Raw genomic sequence first — 13,406 nt, 5'->3', positions numbered from 1 at the left:
TATCTGAATAGCTGTCAAACTTCTTGTTTTGAAGTCTAGACTAACCAAGGTGCTTCCTCTCATAGCTATTCCTTTACCACCTATAGCTCTACATAACAGTTGCTCATATCACCTGCAGTGGTATTTCTGTTGCTCTTCATTGAGTGCTACTGTTATTTCTTACAGACACACTTCAGTAACCTACTCTCAGATACTGCTTGTTATTATTGCTTCTTAAACGAATAATCCAAATGTACAATATTTATGCCCACAATCAGTTATCTGAAAATTTCAAAATCAGGAAATTTTTTAGAGTTGTAGAATTTTTTGTTTGTGCCAGAAATCTAAACAGCATTAAATTAAATTTTGATATGTAAGGACAGTGAGCATGTGGAATTATTTCTGTAACTATAAGTTCTTGCTGTATTCAGTCATGAGGATAATGAATCAGGGGCTACTGTCATGGTCTAATCCAAATGGAGGTCTCTGCCATTCTGTGTTAATGACAGCAAAATAGAATAGACCTCTGGCATCAAGGTTACAAGGCTGCAAATCATGGGAATGAAAATCAAGGCTGATGATGTTGCTTGCTTCCATTATTTATTAATTGCATGAGAATTAGGTAAAATATGTTAGCATGAAAAATCCTAGGGGTAATAGATGTATAATGATACCTGGAAAGAAACATAATGAATACTGTCTAGCACAGATTTTTTTTTTTTTTAAGCTTCAAAGCTCCCATAGTGTTTGCTGAATGGCAGTCCCTGAGAAAGGATTAGATAAAATCTGATTAAGGAATTTAGCATTTCCTTCAGAAATTTGAAATACAGAACACCTCTCTGAGCCATTCCTCTCCTGAAGTGTGACTGATCTGTGCAGAGCTGTTGAGCTGATACCTTTTTCATTCAATGGGATATTTGTTTCCTGTGTTTCTTTTGCATTTAGCTAAACAATCTATTATCTCAGTGAAGACGTATTTGCAGATGAAGTAGATCCCAACCTTGACTTAATGTGTAAGTGTCTTTTTTTTAATGTTTTTATGAGGAGGTATCAGAGCTGGTCATTTTTAGAGTAGCATGAAGAGAGAGACAATGGCTCCTTTCTTGAGGAAGGTGAGATACCAGGTCCAAGAAGGTCATAGGTATTCGTGCAGTAGTTGGTGGCATTTGTTTAAATAAAGTGAGGAGAGCTTCTTTAGCTAAGAGAGCCTCTAATGACACCCATCTGGGGAGAAGGCCATACAAATGAGAGTGTTTCTCTGAGTCTGTTTGAGAACAGCTGGGAGAGGATCTGCAATCAGTGCTTGCGTCTCCCTGCCTGCTGAAGTGGTAGCTGTAGGTAAAAGGAGCAAACCTTCCTTTTAAATAAACACAGCACAAAGTATCTGTCTTGGTTCAGACAGGGGCCTGATATTGGCCAGAAGAAGGGATACCTGAATGACACCAGATCTGAGGTGGAAATCACTTAGACTGTTCAAAACTTCAGCACAGTAATATGGGACAATAGTTTGTACCAGCGCTGGCTGCAGGGCCAAGCGTGCTGCAATGAAGTTTGGAGAGAAGGTGCAGTGCTTGAGCATCTGGAAGGTACGTACCTAACATAATAATTGGATATTTTATTAGTGCTTTGATAAGATGCTGGAAGAGTGGGAACCTTTTTTTTTTTTTTAAGATGTTTTGTTGAAACTAAAGCAGTAAGAGATCCTAGAGAAAAGCAGCTGCAATTGCATCGTTTATTGCTTTGAAAGCAAATGACCATAAATAAATGCACCAGTAAACAGGACAGATGTTTTGAACTACATCTTTTTTTATTGCAAAACAATTGTTACAGAAATTTCAGAAAGTTCTACAGTAGTAATTGCCAACTTCTGCTTTTTATTACGTATTTAAACACAGTCTAAAAGTGCATTGTGAATCCAGTAGACCTTTGGAAAGGACCATTTTCCCTAGTGATATAAGTTTAGACAAATCAAACTTGAAAACCTTCATAGTTGTAGGAATTTGTTTAAAATGCCATTTTAATTGTTTTTCTCCCTTTATAAATGATTATGATTTATAAATGATAACCCACATAATAAACCATTAAATAGCTATTAGTACAGTATATCGCAAACACTGTTCCAGACAGCAGTAGCAGCATATAGACTCTCCTCATGTACGACAACTGCAGTGGCGGAAGAAGGATATCACTTTAACACAATTTACTCTTGTGCAGGCATAATATTGTATTTCACAGACAATTCCCACTTCTGTCCCCTCTCCCTCCCAAATACTAAAATAAACAAGAGTTATCACTTCCCTGCAGCAGAAACAGCAGCACTTTCATAATCAAACATTTTTTCCTAACAGCTTTTTGAAAGAAGTACTCTGTGGCTCTACAATAGATCTGAAAAAGGGATCGCATAAGGCAAAAATTAAAAGATCAGAGACTGTTTCACAACCAGTCTGGCTCAATGGCTCAGTCATTAGTCCACCCACTGGATGATGATTTAGGATAATCTGCGTCATGACTCAAAGTAATGCAGAGCTAGAAATGAGTAAATCAGTCCTGTCATAAAAATCAGAGTAACTCTATTGAAATCAAGGGGTTTTCTGCAGAGTGGCACCAGCGTTGGTGAGACCCTAGCTGTGGTCAGCCTGGCAGAGGTGAAGTGGACGTGACCTTTCGTGTTCTCCTGCGAGCAGCTGTAAAGCAGCATGACTTTCGTGGGTGTGCAGAAGCGCAGTCTCTTCAAAGTCAACACTGGTGCTTTTGTGCACAAGTGTGGCAAGGCCAGTGGATCTGATTCAGAGGACTGAAGGGTTTCCTTAGATAAGCAGGTACCCCAACACAGACCCTTTGCTTTTGCCTGATTTGGACTGTCCCCTCATGTGAGGTGGATGAGGGAAAATTCATGCTAGGAAGTGTTCCCATTTCTTTCGAAAAAGATGATCTGCACTTGCTATCTTTTCACGAAACTGAGAATGTGGTCTTTGTCGAGACTGATATGCTTGTTTGTGCAAAAATGCAAATGTTTTATTCTGTTTAAGCAGGGGAAAGACATCACAACTTCTTAAGTACTTCTAGGGAAATCCAGGAAGAAGTTCACATTCTCCCTACATGTGATTATCGAATCGTCTTAAGCATGTAACCTGAGCAACATAACAAGACCTTTATTCTTGTTTTTAAAATTTGCACCATGAGTTTAGAGAGAATTTTGTTTCACTGGCTCACTCCAAACTAATACCTTTGATAACTTTTGCTTTCAGAACAGAGACATTTGTTTGCTCTAACTGCAGTCATTGGACTAAGGCCTTGTGCTGCAAACAGCAGTCTTTTTGAGCAATTATTTGCGAAGCTGCATTTTCCATGTGCTGACAGTTTCTAAGAAATCATTTTCTTCTCTTACAAAAAATACACCTAACTAAGATATCTATCCCCTGAAAAAGGGGTATCTGTTCCACCAAAAATGCAAATCCATTTTCACCAGAAATCTATAAATGGAAAAAGAAAAAACAAAAGCAACCTCTATCTGTAACCCAGCGTGATAGCCTTATGTGCATGGCTGGACACTTGCAGTGTTCATTGTAATCTGAAATCAGCTCTTCACTGCCATTGGTTAACTGACACTTGTGCTAAGAACAGTAATGTAGCACCTTATCTCTTCCAAAAAAGAGAGAGCCAAATGTCTCAGGACTGCTGTAGGTTGGCATTTTGTATTAAATGTCTTGATTTCATAAAATATAATTGTCATTTAAAAATAATAAAAAAAATTGGCTTCCTTTGCTTAAAGAGCAAACATAATGGAAAATAATGTAAACATCCAAAAGCTTGAATTCATTCCTAACTGGATTCATCTTTACAGGCAGGCAATAGTAAAATGTTAAGTCTCATAGCAGTCCAAAGAAATTCATGGAACAATGCATGCATTTTCATTGACACAAAAAAAGACTGGACTGTAGGGAAGAGAAACTACCTCAGTCATATTACACGGTTATTGTGAAAGAATAATGTGCTATAGTCCAATACCTAGGACATGTGTATACCCAACTTTAGAATAGCATCACTTAAACTGGAAACAACAGAACGGATTACTATAGGAAAATATTTATAAAATACTGTACACTGCTTCCTCAGTTGGCCAGCATATGTAAACAAACAGCTAAGTTCAGTTGAGTTTCAAAATATTATTTAAAGTTCATTTATCTTATAATCTTTTGCATAACATGCCAGTTCATCTTTCACACTACCACAACTCACCTGTCACAGCCCACAGTGGCTCATTAGAGATTTATACATCAGCTCATACAGACATTTATAGTGGAACTATACAGAGGAATGAGTGAACCATACAGAACTTACGCACTGTGACCAGAAATGCATATTCCGTATGTATAATGGAAAGTGGAGCGTAATGCTCGATGCAACATGTGTTATTTTATTGAATGTTACAGATTTACAAATATGACTTAATAATGTGATGTTAGAACTGTCCTGTAACGTTCACTAATATTATCACATGTCACAACCGTACTGGATTATACATGGGAGATATGGATATATGTGAATATATATGTATATATTTCATAAGCTATTGTTTGATACAGAATATGTCATAATGGCACATGCTATAGTTACACAATGATGGATGATAAGACTTTTACTCTCACTGAAATGTCATAATAGTATCAGGAGTGGGAAATCTGATCCCATTGCACATAACGGGTGTCTTGCCATCAGTTTCAAAAAGGGGCAGCTTGGTGCAATATGGAAAAAAAAAAAAAAAAAAAAAAAAAACCCCAAGAAAAACAGGTGAAGATAAAATAATCTAACATTCATCATAATATGTTATATAGACACCATATTTCAGAATAAATGGGAAACATTCAGGAAAAGTAGTGGTCTGACATCTTGCAATCACACTTTTAACATCTGAATTTGCATTTTACATATAATGGCAAATTTTAAGAGGTAAATAAAGTGTCCTGTTCCATTTTACCTGGAATGTGTGCTCCAGATCACTAAAGTGCTGTATCCAAAACATTTATACAGCTTCTGGGTTTGGCAAATTCCTTACCCTGACAAACTAAGCAATGAAACCTACCCCAGAGGAGAGCCCTGCACCTTGAACTAATCCACTAATCACTGTTGTGGGATTTCTAGCAAATGTGAAATTCCTCTAGGATAGGCCAATAATATGATGGGGGTGGAAAAGTCCACGGACAGTTTGAGGAGACATTCGTAAAAGTAACAAAGAAAACAAAACAAAACAAAATCCCCTCAAACCCACCAAGGACAGATAGATTTGGAGAAGCCTTAGGAAAAGGCTGCTAGCAAAAGTTGGCACATTTGAAGCAGATTGTTAAACACGAGTTCCTTTGTCCCTGGGCTTTGTGCTATTGTTCAACAATCAGCCTGTCACAAGCATGCTTCATAACGCACGGAAAGGGGACAGTTTCTGACCTTTCTCAGTGTCACCATGCGACCGTAAAGCTGCATATAGACTGCAAGGCAATTGCGTAAACACGGTGTCTGGATGGAGTTTAGCTCATTGAAAGCCTGATTAAACAAAATAAAGGAAGGAACACGTCGGTGCAGGAAGTACGAAGCACGTTGTATTTAATGTCACCATGTTGCATTTCTTTATTTCATGAACTTTCCAACAAAGGGAGTCGGCACCTAAAGGGTTTTTACCTTCTTTGCCCCTTGTCTTGAGGCAGACGATTATTTTTATGTGGGGATTTGCTGACCTTCAGAATTAACTGTCATGTAGTGCTTAGAGTCTCCCAAAGTGAGATCCTAGTGAGAAAATGTCAGCCTCCATTTCAAAGCTGCCTTAGAGATTCGGAAGATAATAAATGGGATGTACCCCAGTTGCATGTGCTTATGTTTAAAAACAAAAAGGACCTGGCTCTGCATAGCTGTTGGTCATTTTGGAGATGTTTTAATTTTTAAAAGCACTAGCCTCAACTCTTGTCAAGCGTAAGTTTTCCCCTCACAAATGATGTGAAATTGTGATCCAAATGCTATTTATACTTCTCTAGCTTTTCCTTATCTTCTGCATCCTCTTCCTCCTCTGACCACTGTGGTATCTTTTCATGAGAAGTTTGAAACTCCTGTTGATACTGTGGACTGAGTTTTGCACTTGGAAAGTCGGTAAAGTCAGTGGAGATACTACTACCAACTTCACCCAAAACTCTACAACTACACTACAAGCCAGATATATTTTCTCCTACTAAAATGCATGTTGTGTGATATGTTGCTGTACAGTGGAAGCATACTTGCAACTGATAGCTTTTGCTTTTAACAGACACCTCAAGTTTCACTTTGGTTCTTCAACTTACCTTAAAAGCATATATATTTTTTTTGTTTTCCAGTGCTCTGCCAAGAACGTTTTCCCTTAAGCAACTTCAGTCTAATGGTGTTATTCTGAATTCAGATCGCATGATGAACCTTGTGTACTTTGAAATGCTCAAATACAGCCATGTCCACGTTAAAAAAAAAAAAAAAAAAAAGGTGTATGTTTTTGGGTGAGGGAGTGATGTGAAAAATCGGCAGCTCAAATGGAACAGCAAGAAGAACCTGGTAGCAACTTGGTGGATAAACCTCCACAATTTGTATAAGCAATTAAACAGAGCAGTGAGAACCTGATGATATTGCCGTGCCATGCTCTGATCAGCCTCGCAGCACATTATTCTTACTGTTCCATCACATCCTTTGATTTAGTGAGACAACATATCGATGACAAATGTGGTAAAAAAATAAATATATACTATTCCGCTTAATTACATTCATCCTGAGCTTGCTCAGCTGTGCTAGAATCTAGAATGCCTGTTTTATACAGGAAATCACCTGACATTTTAACATAAATTCTTCCTCCATTTAAGTTGCAGTACAAAAGGCATTTCATTTCCCTTTCTGCTCTTGAAAATATAAACTTTTTGCGGCACTAGAAGTTAATACAAAAAGAGATAAGTGAACTCTACGGTTGTTATCTTGTTCATCTTTCTTCAGTTTCACAAGTGTGGGGCTGTGAGGGACTTGGGAGAGTTTAGGTTTGCTTGCTGCCGGTTTCTACAGAAATAACAAATGCTTTTCATCAGTCATCACAATGGTGAAACAGATGAAAAAGAAGTCAGGATTGAAGTTTAGAATATATAATTTGTATATCTCTTTTTGCTCATTAATTCCTGGGTGCTAAAAACTTGTGAATCATCATCAAACATCTTATGATGCCTTCTAGTAAAAGACAGATTTCTGAATCTACTCATTTATTACTTGTGTTTTCATAAGGGGGGGTTGTTGTTCCTGTTGTTTACTGAAGTCTTTATAAAGCTCTCCTCCCTCCCTTTCTCCTTAAGTGCGAATGTCAACTGGGTCAAGATGCAGTAACTCAGTGGGTGATACTGAGACTGGCAACGTGCTCCCTTGACCGGTGGCTAATGCCAGCTAGAGTTGACATGTGATGATGTGAGGTTATTTAGTTCTTCTAAGGAAAATGGACTGGAGAGCAGATGACCCTTAGACTGCCTGTGAGCTTTGTCTAGGCCTAGCTGTGCTTGCTCTCAAAGCTGCGGAAAGCTCCCATTCTCGACAGTCTCCTCATAGACAGGTTGTCCCCTCTGCTCTCTGGCCTCGAGGACTTACTCCTCTGGAAGGGGTTTCGCAGGCCCGTTGCATTTCGCTGTCTGTCAAGTTTGTCACTGATAGAGTAGCTTTTCCGTGTGTGCTGTGCATACAACATGTTGGACTCCTCCGCAGAGTAGCTGTTGGCCCGCTCTATTTTTGGAAGTGGGATGCTATTGGTCAGAGTTCTTGCAGCATTGCCGTCTTGAGGAGATAAAGGGGTCCCCTTCTTGTCTTTGGCCTCGATGTCCTCATGATCAGAGCTTGGGTGGCTTAGTTCTGCTTCTCTCTCTGGGTGGCAGCATCCCAAGTCCTCCACCTTGCCTCCGAGACTTCCAGGGAAACTGGCCCTCTCAGCGATGGTCTGGGGAGCACTCACACACCTCGTGTCTATGCAGTCTGTAATACTTGTGTACTCTGCTGTTTTGACTGGGACGCCAAGGCTACTGAAGTAGCTTCGAGATGGAGAGAACATAAAACTGTGAGATTTCACGATTGGTGTTTCCTCCAGAATAAATGGAGTTGTAGCCAGATAGCGACTACTTTTAGATCGCTCTAAGGTGTGATACAAGGGAGGGTCTGAATCCCAGGGGATTTGGCAGTCTGTGATTTGTGAATACTCCGAAGAAAATGCTCTTGTTTCTATTCCAGAGGTTTCCTCATAATCAAGACTCCTGCCGGAAGTTCTCTCACCTGGCGTACTGCTAATGTATGCGCTGTTAGCCAAAATGGAAGAGGCTATGTGAGCCTGTAGAGCCACATCTCCAGTACCAAGAATGTTTACTGAGCTGTCGAGGGGATCTATTTCAGACTGCATCTCATCCATGGCAGAAACGTAGATGTCTATACAAGATGAAGGCCTTCTGGAGTCCGGGGCAATCGACAAAGTGCTGGTAGGGGCTAAGGGAACCTTTGCTTCTTTCGCTATGGAGTGGGAACTGCTAGCACGGTGCAGGCTCGTGGATCTGTCCTTAAAAATGCTTTCAAACTTTTCCAGCCCACACTTCTCCTTCATATTTGTTGCATAGAAAGAGTGGCTTCGCATGCGGGGCGTGATCGTAGGTGACGTTGGGGACATGGACTCCTCTCCTGTGGGATCTATGCTCTCCTGAAGCTTGTAAGTATTTCCTTCCTGACTATTGAAGCTACTCTGCCTCACAATGTAGGCCGTATCGGTACAGTCGGAGGAGGTCCTGGATCGTATCTTGGTCGTCTCACCTCTCTCTATACTGGTCAGTTTTTCCAAGGCCGTCGCCATTCTTCCTATCATATCCTCCAGCTGGGCAAGCCTGATGTCGACAGTCTGGAGAGATGCCTTCATGCAGTGCTCGCGCTCATTTACTTCTTCCAGTCGCATGGCCATGTTCTCTACCCTTAAAAAAGGGAAGAATTAAATTGGTTCATTTCTACACAGCGGTGGTGTCCAACTAAAGCTCACCAAAACAAATGGGAACAGGTAGGTCTTAAAATTCAAAGCCAACCTACACCATCTCGCTTGCTCCAAACCCAGCAGTCACACGACACTACTTGTAAATGAGCAGTGTCTGTTGCCTGTTGATTGTAACATAGACGGGATTTTGGGTGTGTGCTGTGCAAGGGACAGGACATTAGGGAAATGTTACAATGATTTGCTACCTTTCTGCTGCCAAAACTTCTGTTCAGACTGTTCCAGATGAATAAAACTTAGAGCAGGCACGACTGCACATTGCTCTCAGTTGTGCCGCAGACCAAACTACTATGGTTAATTCCAGAATTAAATGAAGGCCTGAAAGTGGGTAAAATGCCACAGAAGGGGTGGGTAACATGCCACACTTTTTCCCACTCTTTCCCACAGATTTGCACCAGATAGTGTTGTGCACACCTAAGGAGACAGTCTCATTCCCAGATTTACTTTTATCTCAGTTATATAGATTTTTTTTATCTGTTATTATACTGAATGTAAGTAATATCAGGTGAAGTACGTGTGAAAATTATAGAGGAGAGAAACACCAATCAAATCAAATACAGTGCACAAGAGTGTACACATATTAAGATGGTTCTGATACTGTGTTTGTGCTTTGTGTAGTTTATATTGATAGTTCAGAGATTGAAATGATGGATTTTAAAGTTATTTATCTACTTAACATATTATTTAAATAAAGTTAAAGTATTTATAGCTAACAATTGATTGTGTGATCATTTAATTATTTACTCAAACATCAAAATAACTGCATACGATGTTGATTTATCTCATTTTAAAATGTTTTCAACAGTAAGGTGAATTGTGTACTAATTTATGCCAGTGGCTTCCAAACATTTTAGTTTTTTGACTTCTAAAACTTTTTCATTGAAGGGCTCATATGGAGTCCTCTCACATATGGAAATTGCCTTTAGCACTTGTGAAACGTCTTCCCATAATCACTTCCCCCAGTAGCAATGTCTAGGGCAGACCAGGGACCTCCAGTGTCTGCCAAAGAGGTACTAAAAGCAACAGTTTTAAGTAGCTATCTCAAATACATATGTCATATTTCTAGATTTACACTTTTGGTTTTCTCCATTCCTGTAGACCCTGAAAAATGAATAGAGAAGTGACAAATACCAAACAGCAGGACTTCCAAAGTCTCTTATTCTCTGCCTATTAGTGCAATTTCTACTCAAATATAAATAAGCACCCTGTCAATCACAGCTAGGATTTCTGATGAGGTAAATACCATATGCTATTCCTGCTAGTCAAATCTCCAGCAGGACACCTAGCCTGAAACTGACACCACCGTTAACTTTCCTACCCATCCAAAACAGAGTCAGAGTTTAGGCAATAAATGAGTATGGGGCAGCATTAATGCATTGTACATTACCGAATTTTACTCTCTGAAACACTGAACTGACTACCTCGCGGTGAACAGCAGCAACAACCCATCTGCACAAGAGAAGAGAGTGAGAAATGTGATGCCGGTCCCTAGAGCAAGTCTCTTGTTCCTATGAAATATGTCTTGTAGTGAAGCCCTTGAATTTTGAAAGCACAAGCACAGCAAACCAAATGTATAGATTTGAAGTTTTCTCTAAAACAGCATCTAGATTACTGTCATTACTGTATTAGTTGAAGCTAAGTAGATGAATGACGAAGTAATCAATGCTAAGAGATGAACTTGTAGTTTCAAAGAATCTCATTCTTCCCTTTTTATTATCATTTCACCACCAATCTACCTTTGCTACCAGCCTCCTCACAAAAAACAGATTAGTGTTATTGCAAGCACAGGATGTAATTCCATAGTCAGAGATCAGTTTACATTGGAAGCAGTTAAATTTTCCCTCATGTTATCTGTTGCCTAAATTGTTATTTTATCAAAATGTTATACTTCTGAAATATTTATCAGCTAATAATTGAGTGCCTCTGTAACTGTATAGCATCCAGCCTCTGCAACTACTCTTCAATGATGATGACAGATATAACTTCATAATTTTAGGGTTGTCAGAGATATCCAACAATCTGCGTAATCTCCTGGACATTTTGGAGTAAATGGAAGTGTTTTTTCACTGATTTTAACAGAGCCGGGATTTTACTTGTGAAGGCTCAGGTTTCCGCCAACAAAAACCATTAACCCAGGCAAGAGTCACCCGAAGAACTGGAATTAATTTATAACATTTTGTGAAACTAGCTGGATAGTCTTGGCTTTTTGATTGCTTGCTTGAAATATTTTTTAATGCAGCCATAGCTGATTGATTTATTGCATTTGGTTGCATCTTAGAGCCTTAGTGGAGTATGAGCAGAGCTGTCTGTAAGTTGTGCACCCTGCACTCCTGTGAGGTCCGTGCAGTGCTACTGAACACAAGGAAACTGATGCAGCCCAAGAAGAACCTAGAGCCATATCTCAGTGGTGCACCCCCATGTGTTTGTCCTGCTTTCCTGAATATGCTCTACTACCTCCCGCTAGAGACACAGGATGTACGGACCATGGCATTACTGGCCGAAGCAGAGAGAGGCTTCTGGGCTACACAGGCTGTTGGCTCCTGAGGAAATAATCACAAGTTTAATTGCATTGATATGGTGGGAAATTTATGTAGAAACTCAACAAGATTAGGACAGTGCAGCCTGACTTCAGAAACCAAGGGCAACCATAGATGCACATAGATGATTGAGAAGTACATACATGTGTTTACACTGAGTGAGCCCTGACTGTCCTTTTTATTCACAAAAAAGAAAGCTTGAGCGATGGTAATCTTCTCCAAACCCAAAGCTATTAGCTAAATTCATATATTACATATGTCCACCTTTAGATCTTTTTAACAAATACTTCTTCTTTCAAATGATATTCTCTTATATTCATATGGTGTTCAAATCTGGAATCATTCATCACACAGACTAGCACCATGCTCTGAGAGTAATCATGCGAGAAACATGATATAATTACATCAGCCAAACATTGTGGGATTAAGAGGATGTGTTCTGAAGAAAGCCAGTCATAATCTGATCCTTAGAATGTTTTAATAGATGAAATATTCTTATCGCCCCGTAATGCTGGTTGATACTTGAACTCAGTGAATAGACAGCTAGAGCTGTGTTTCCCTCAGGAACAGTCTTGAATTAAAGCACTGGTTCAAAATAAAAATGCCCAGGTTTTACTTTAGATTTTTTTTTTCCCACGTGTATTAGAGAGAGTATAAGCCTTTTGGCAAATCTAATAATATCGATGTATGATGCCTTCACTGCACCTGTGCCTTTTCTTACAGCAAGACTCTTATCCAACATATGAGAGGGCATGAAGCCATCCTAACAGATGGGCATGAGAAAAGAAAAAGAGGAGGCTACATCTAAAATGTGCATCAAGTGTGTTTTGCCGATGCTCAAAAATGTCTACTAGTAAAACATAAACATGGACTATCTGAATATGGTATTCAGTAGTTAGGAAAAAAAAATATTAGCTCAGAACTGGGAACCTGACAAAGATTTTATTTTATCTGCAATCAGCCTTTTAGTTATGGTTTGGGAGATGATGGATTTTGCTGGCATTCGTTCTGATTATAATTATTTCTAACATTAGCATATGTATTTATGTATAATTTAATTGGAGTACTGCTTCATGGAAGTAAGGCACTCTTTCCAGAAGCAGACTTCTTAACTGAGTGCTGGAGTTAGGTGCCCAAGTCCCTTTGTGGGCTTATGGCCATTATTTAGGCCTCATTTTGGTCTTCAAAATCCTGTTCAACTGCTACAAAGATTGTAGACAGTTAAAGTCACTTACAGGGGTCTTTGCATTGCTCACTGTAAGTGACTATAGAATGGTTTTATTCAAATCAAATGTAGAGCGCAGTTCCCTGGCTTGTAACAGGCTATTGGCACTTTCCCTGACATTTTTTGGTGAGGCATCGCTGGTTCAGCAGCCAGCCAGTTTTCCCAGGTGCTTTAGTTTCTGCAGGTTAAAGCCCTCGGGTTGTCCTGGCTGTGTTCCCACCTACACCGTCAGGCTGCTAAACTCGGAGCAACCATCACTGACGCAGAGGCGCTGCAGGATTCACAGACCTTTCCTAACCCCACTTCGCTTGTGTGGCCTCATCTGGTAGGCTCATACTAACTCACACCTCCTCCTGTGTGCTTCAGTTTCCCATCTCTAAAATCAGGATAATAGCTATGCCTTTCTTCATTCATGTGGATGCTGTTTGAGTAATGCACTGAAGACTGTAAAGCATTCAGGTACTATGGTAATGGAGGCCAAATTTTACCAAAGGCGACATAATAATATTTACTTCAATCAGCTTATCTGCTTTTTGAATACTATTAGGCTATGACCCTGCTCCCTTTGGAAACAAGAGCAGTTTTTTGCATTGGCTATGAAAGAGAGAAGACT

At 39.7% G+C, this 13,406-nt stretch overlaps 1 protein-coding gene across 2 annotated transcripts in view; it reads right to left on the bottom strand.

Moving 5' to 3' along the window:
* Positions 1-5,533: 5,533 nt before the first annotated feature.
* LOC135323498 (transient receptor potential cation channel subfamily M member 3-like) overlaps positions 5,534-13,406 on the bottom strand; it is a 285,214-nt gene continuing 277,341 nt past the window's right edge. For both annotated transcript variants that reach the window (XM_064499862.1, XM_064499864.1), the window contains one exon: positions 5,534-8,957. In XM_064499862.1, coding sequence (XP_064355932.1) covers positions 7,508-8,957 — 1,450 coding nt within the window. In that variant the 3' untranslated portion in view covers positions 5,534-7,507. The remainder of the gene's footprint in view (positions 8,958-13,406) is intronic.

The sequence above is a fragment of the Dromaius novaehollandiae genome, chromosome W (assembly GCF_036370855.1).
Source record: "Dromaius novaehollandiae isolate bDroNov1 chromosome W, bDroNov1.hap1, whole genome shotgun sequence".
Classification (NCBI taxonomy): Eukaryota; Metazoa; Chordata; class Aves; order Casuariiformes; family Dromaiidae; genus Dromaius; species Dromaius novaehollandiae.
Note: the sequence above shows the minus strand (reverse complement) of the source record. Positions and strands in the feature narration are given on the sequence as shown.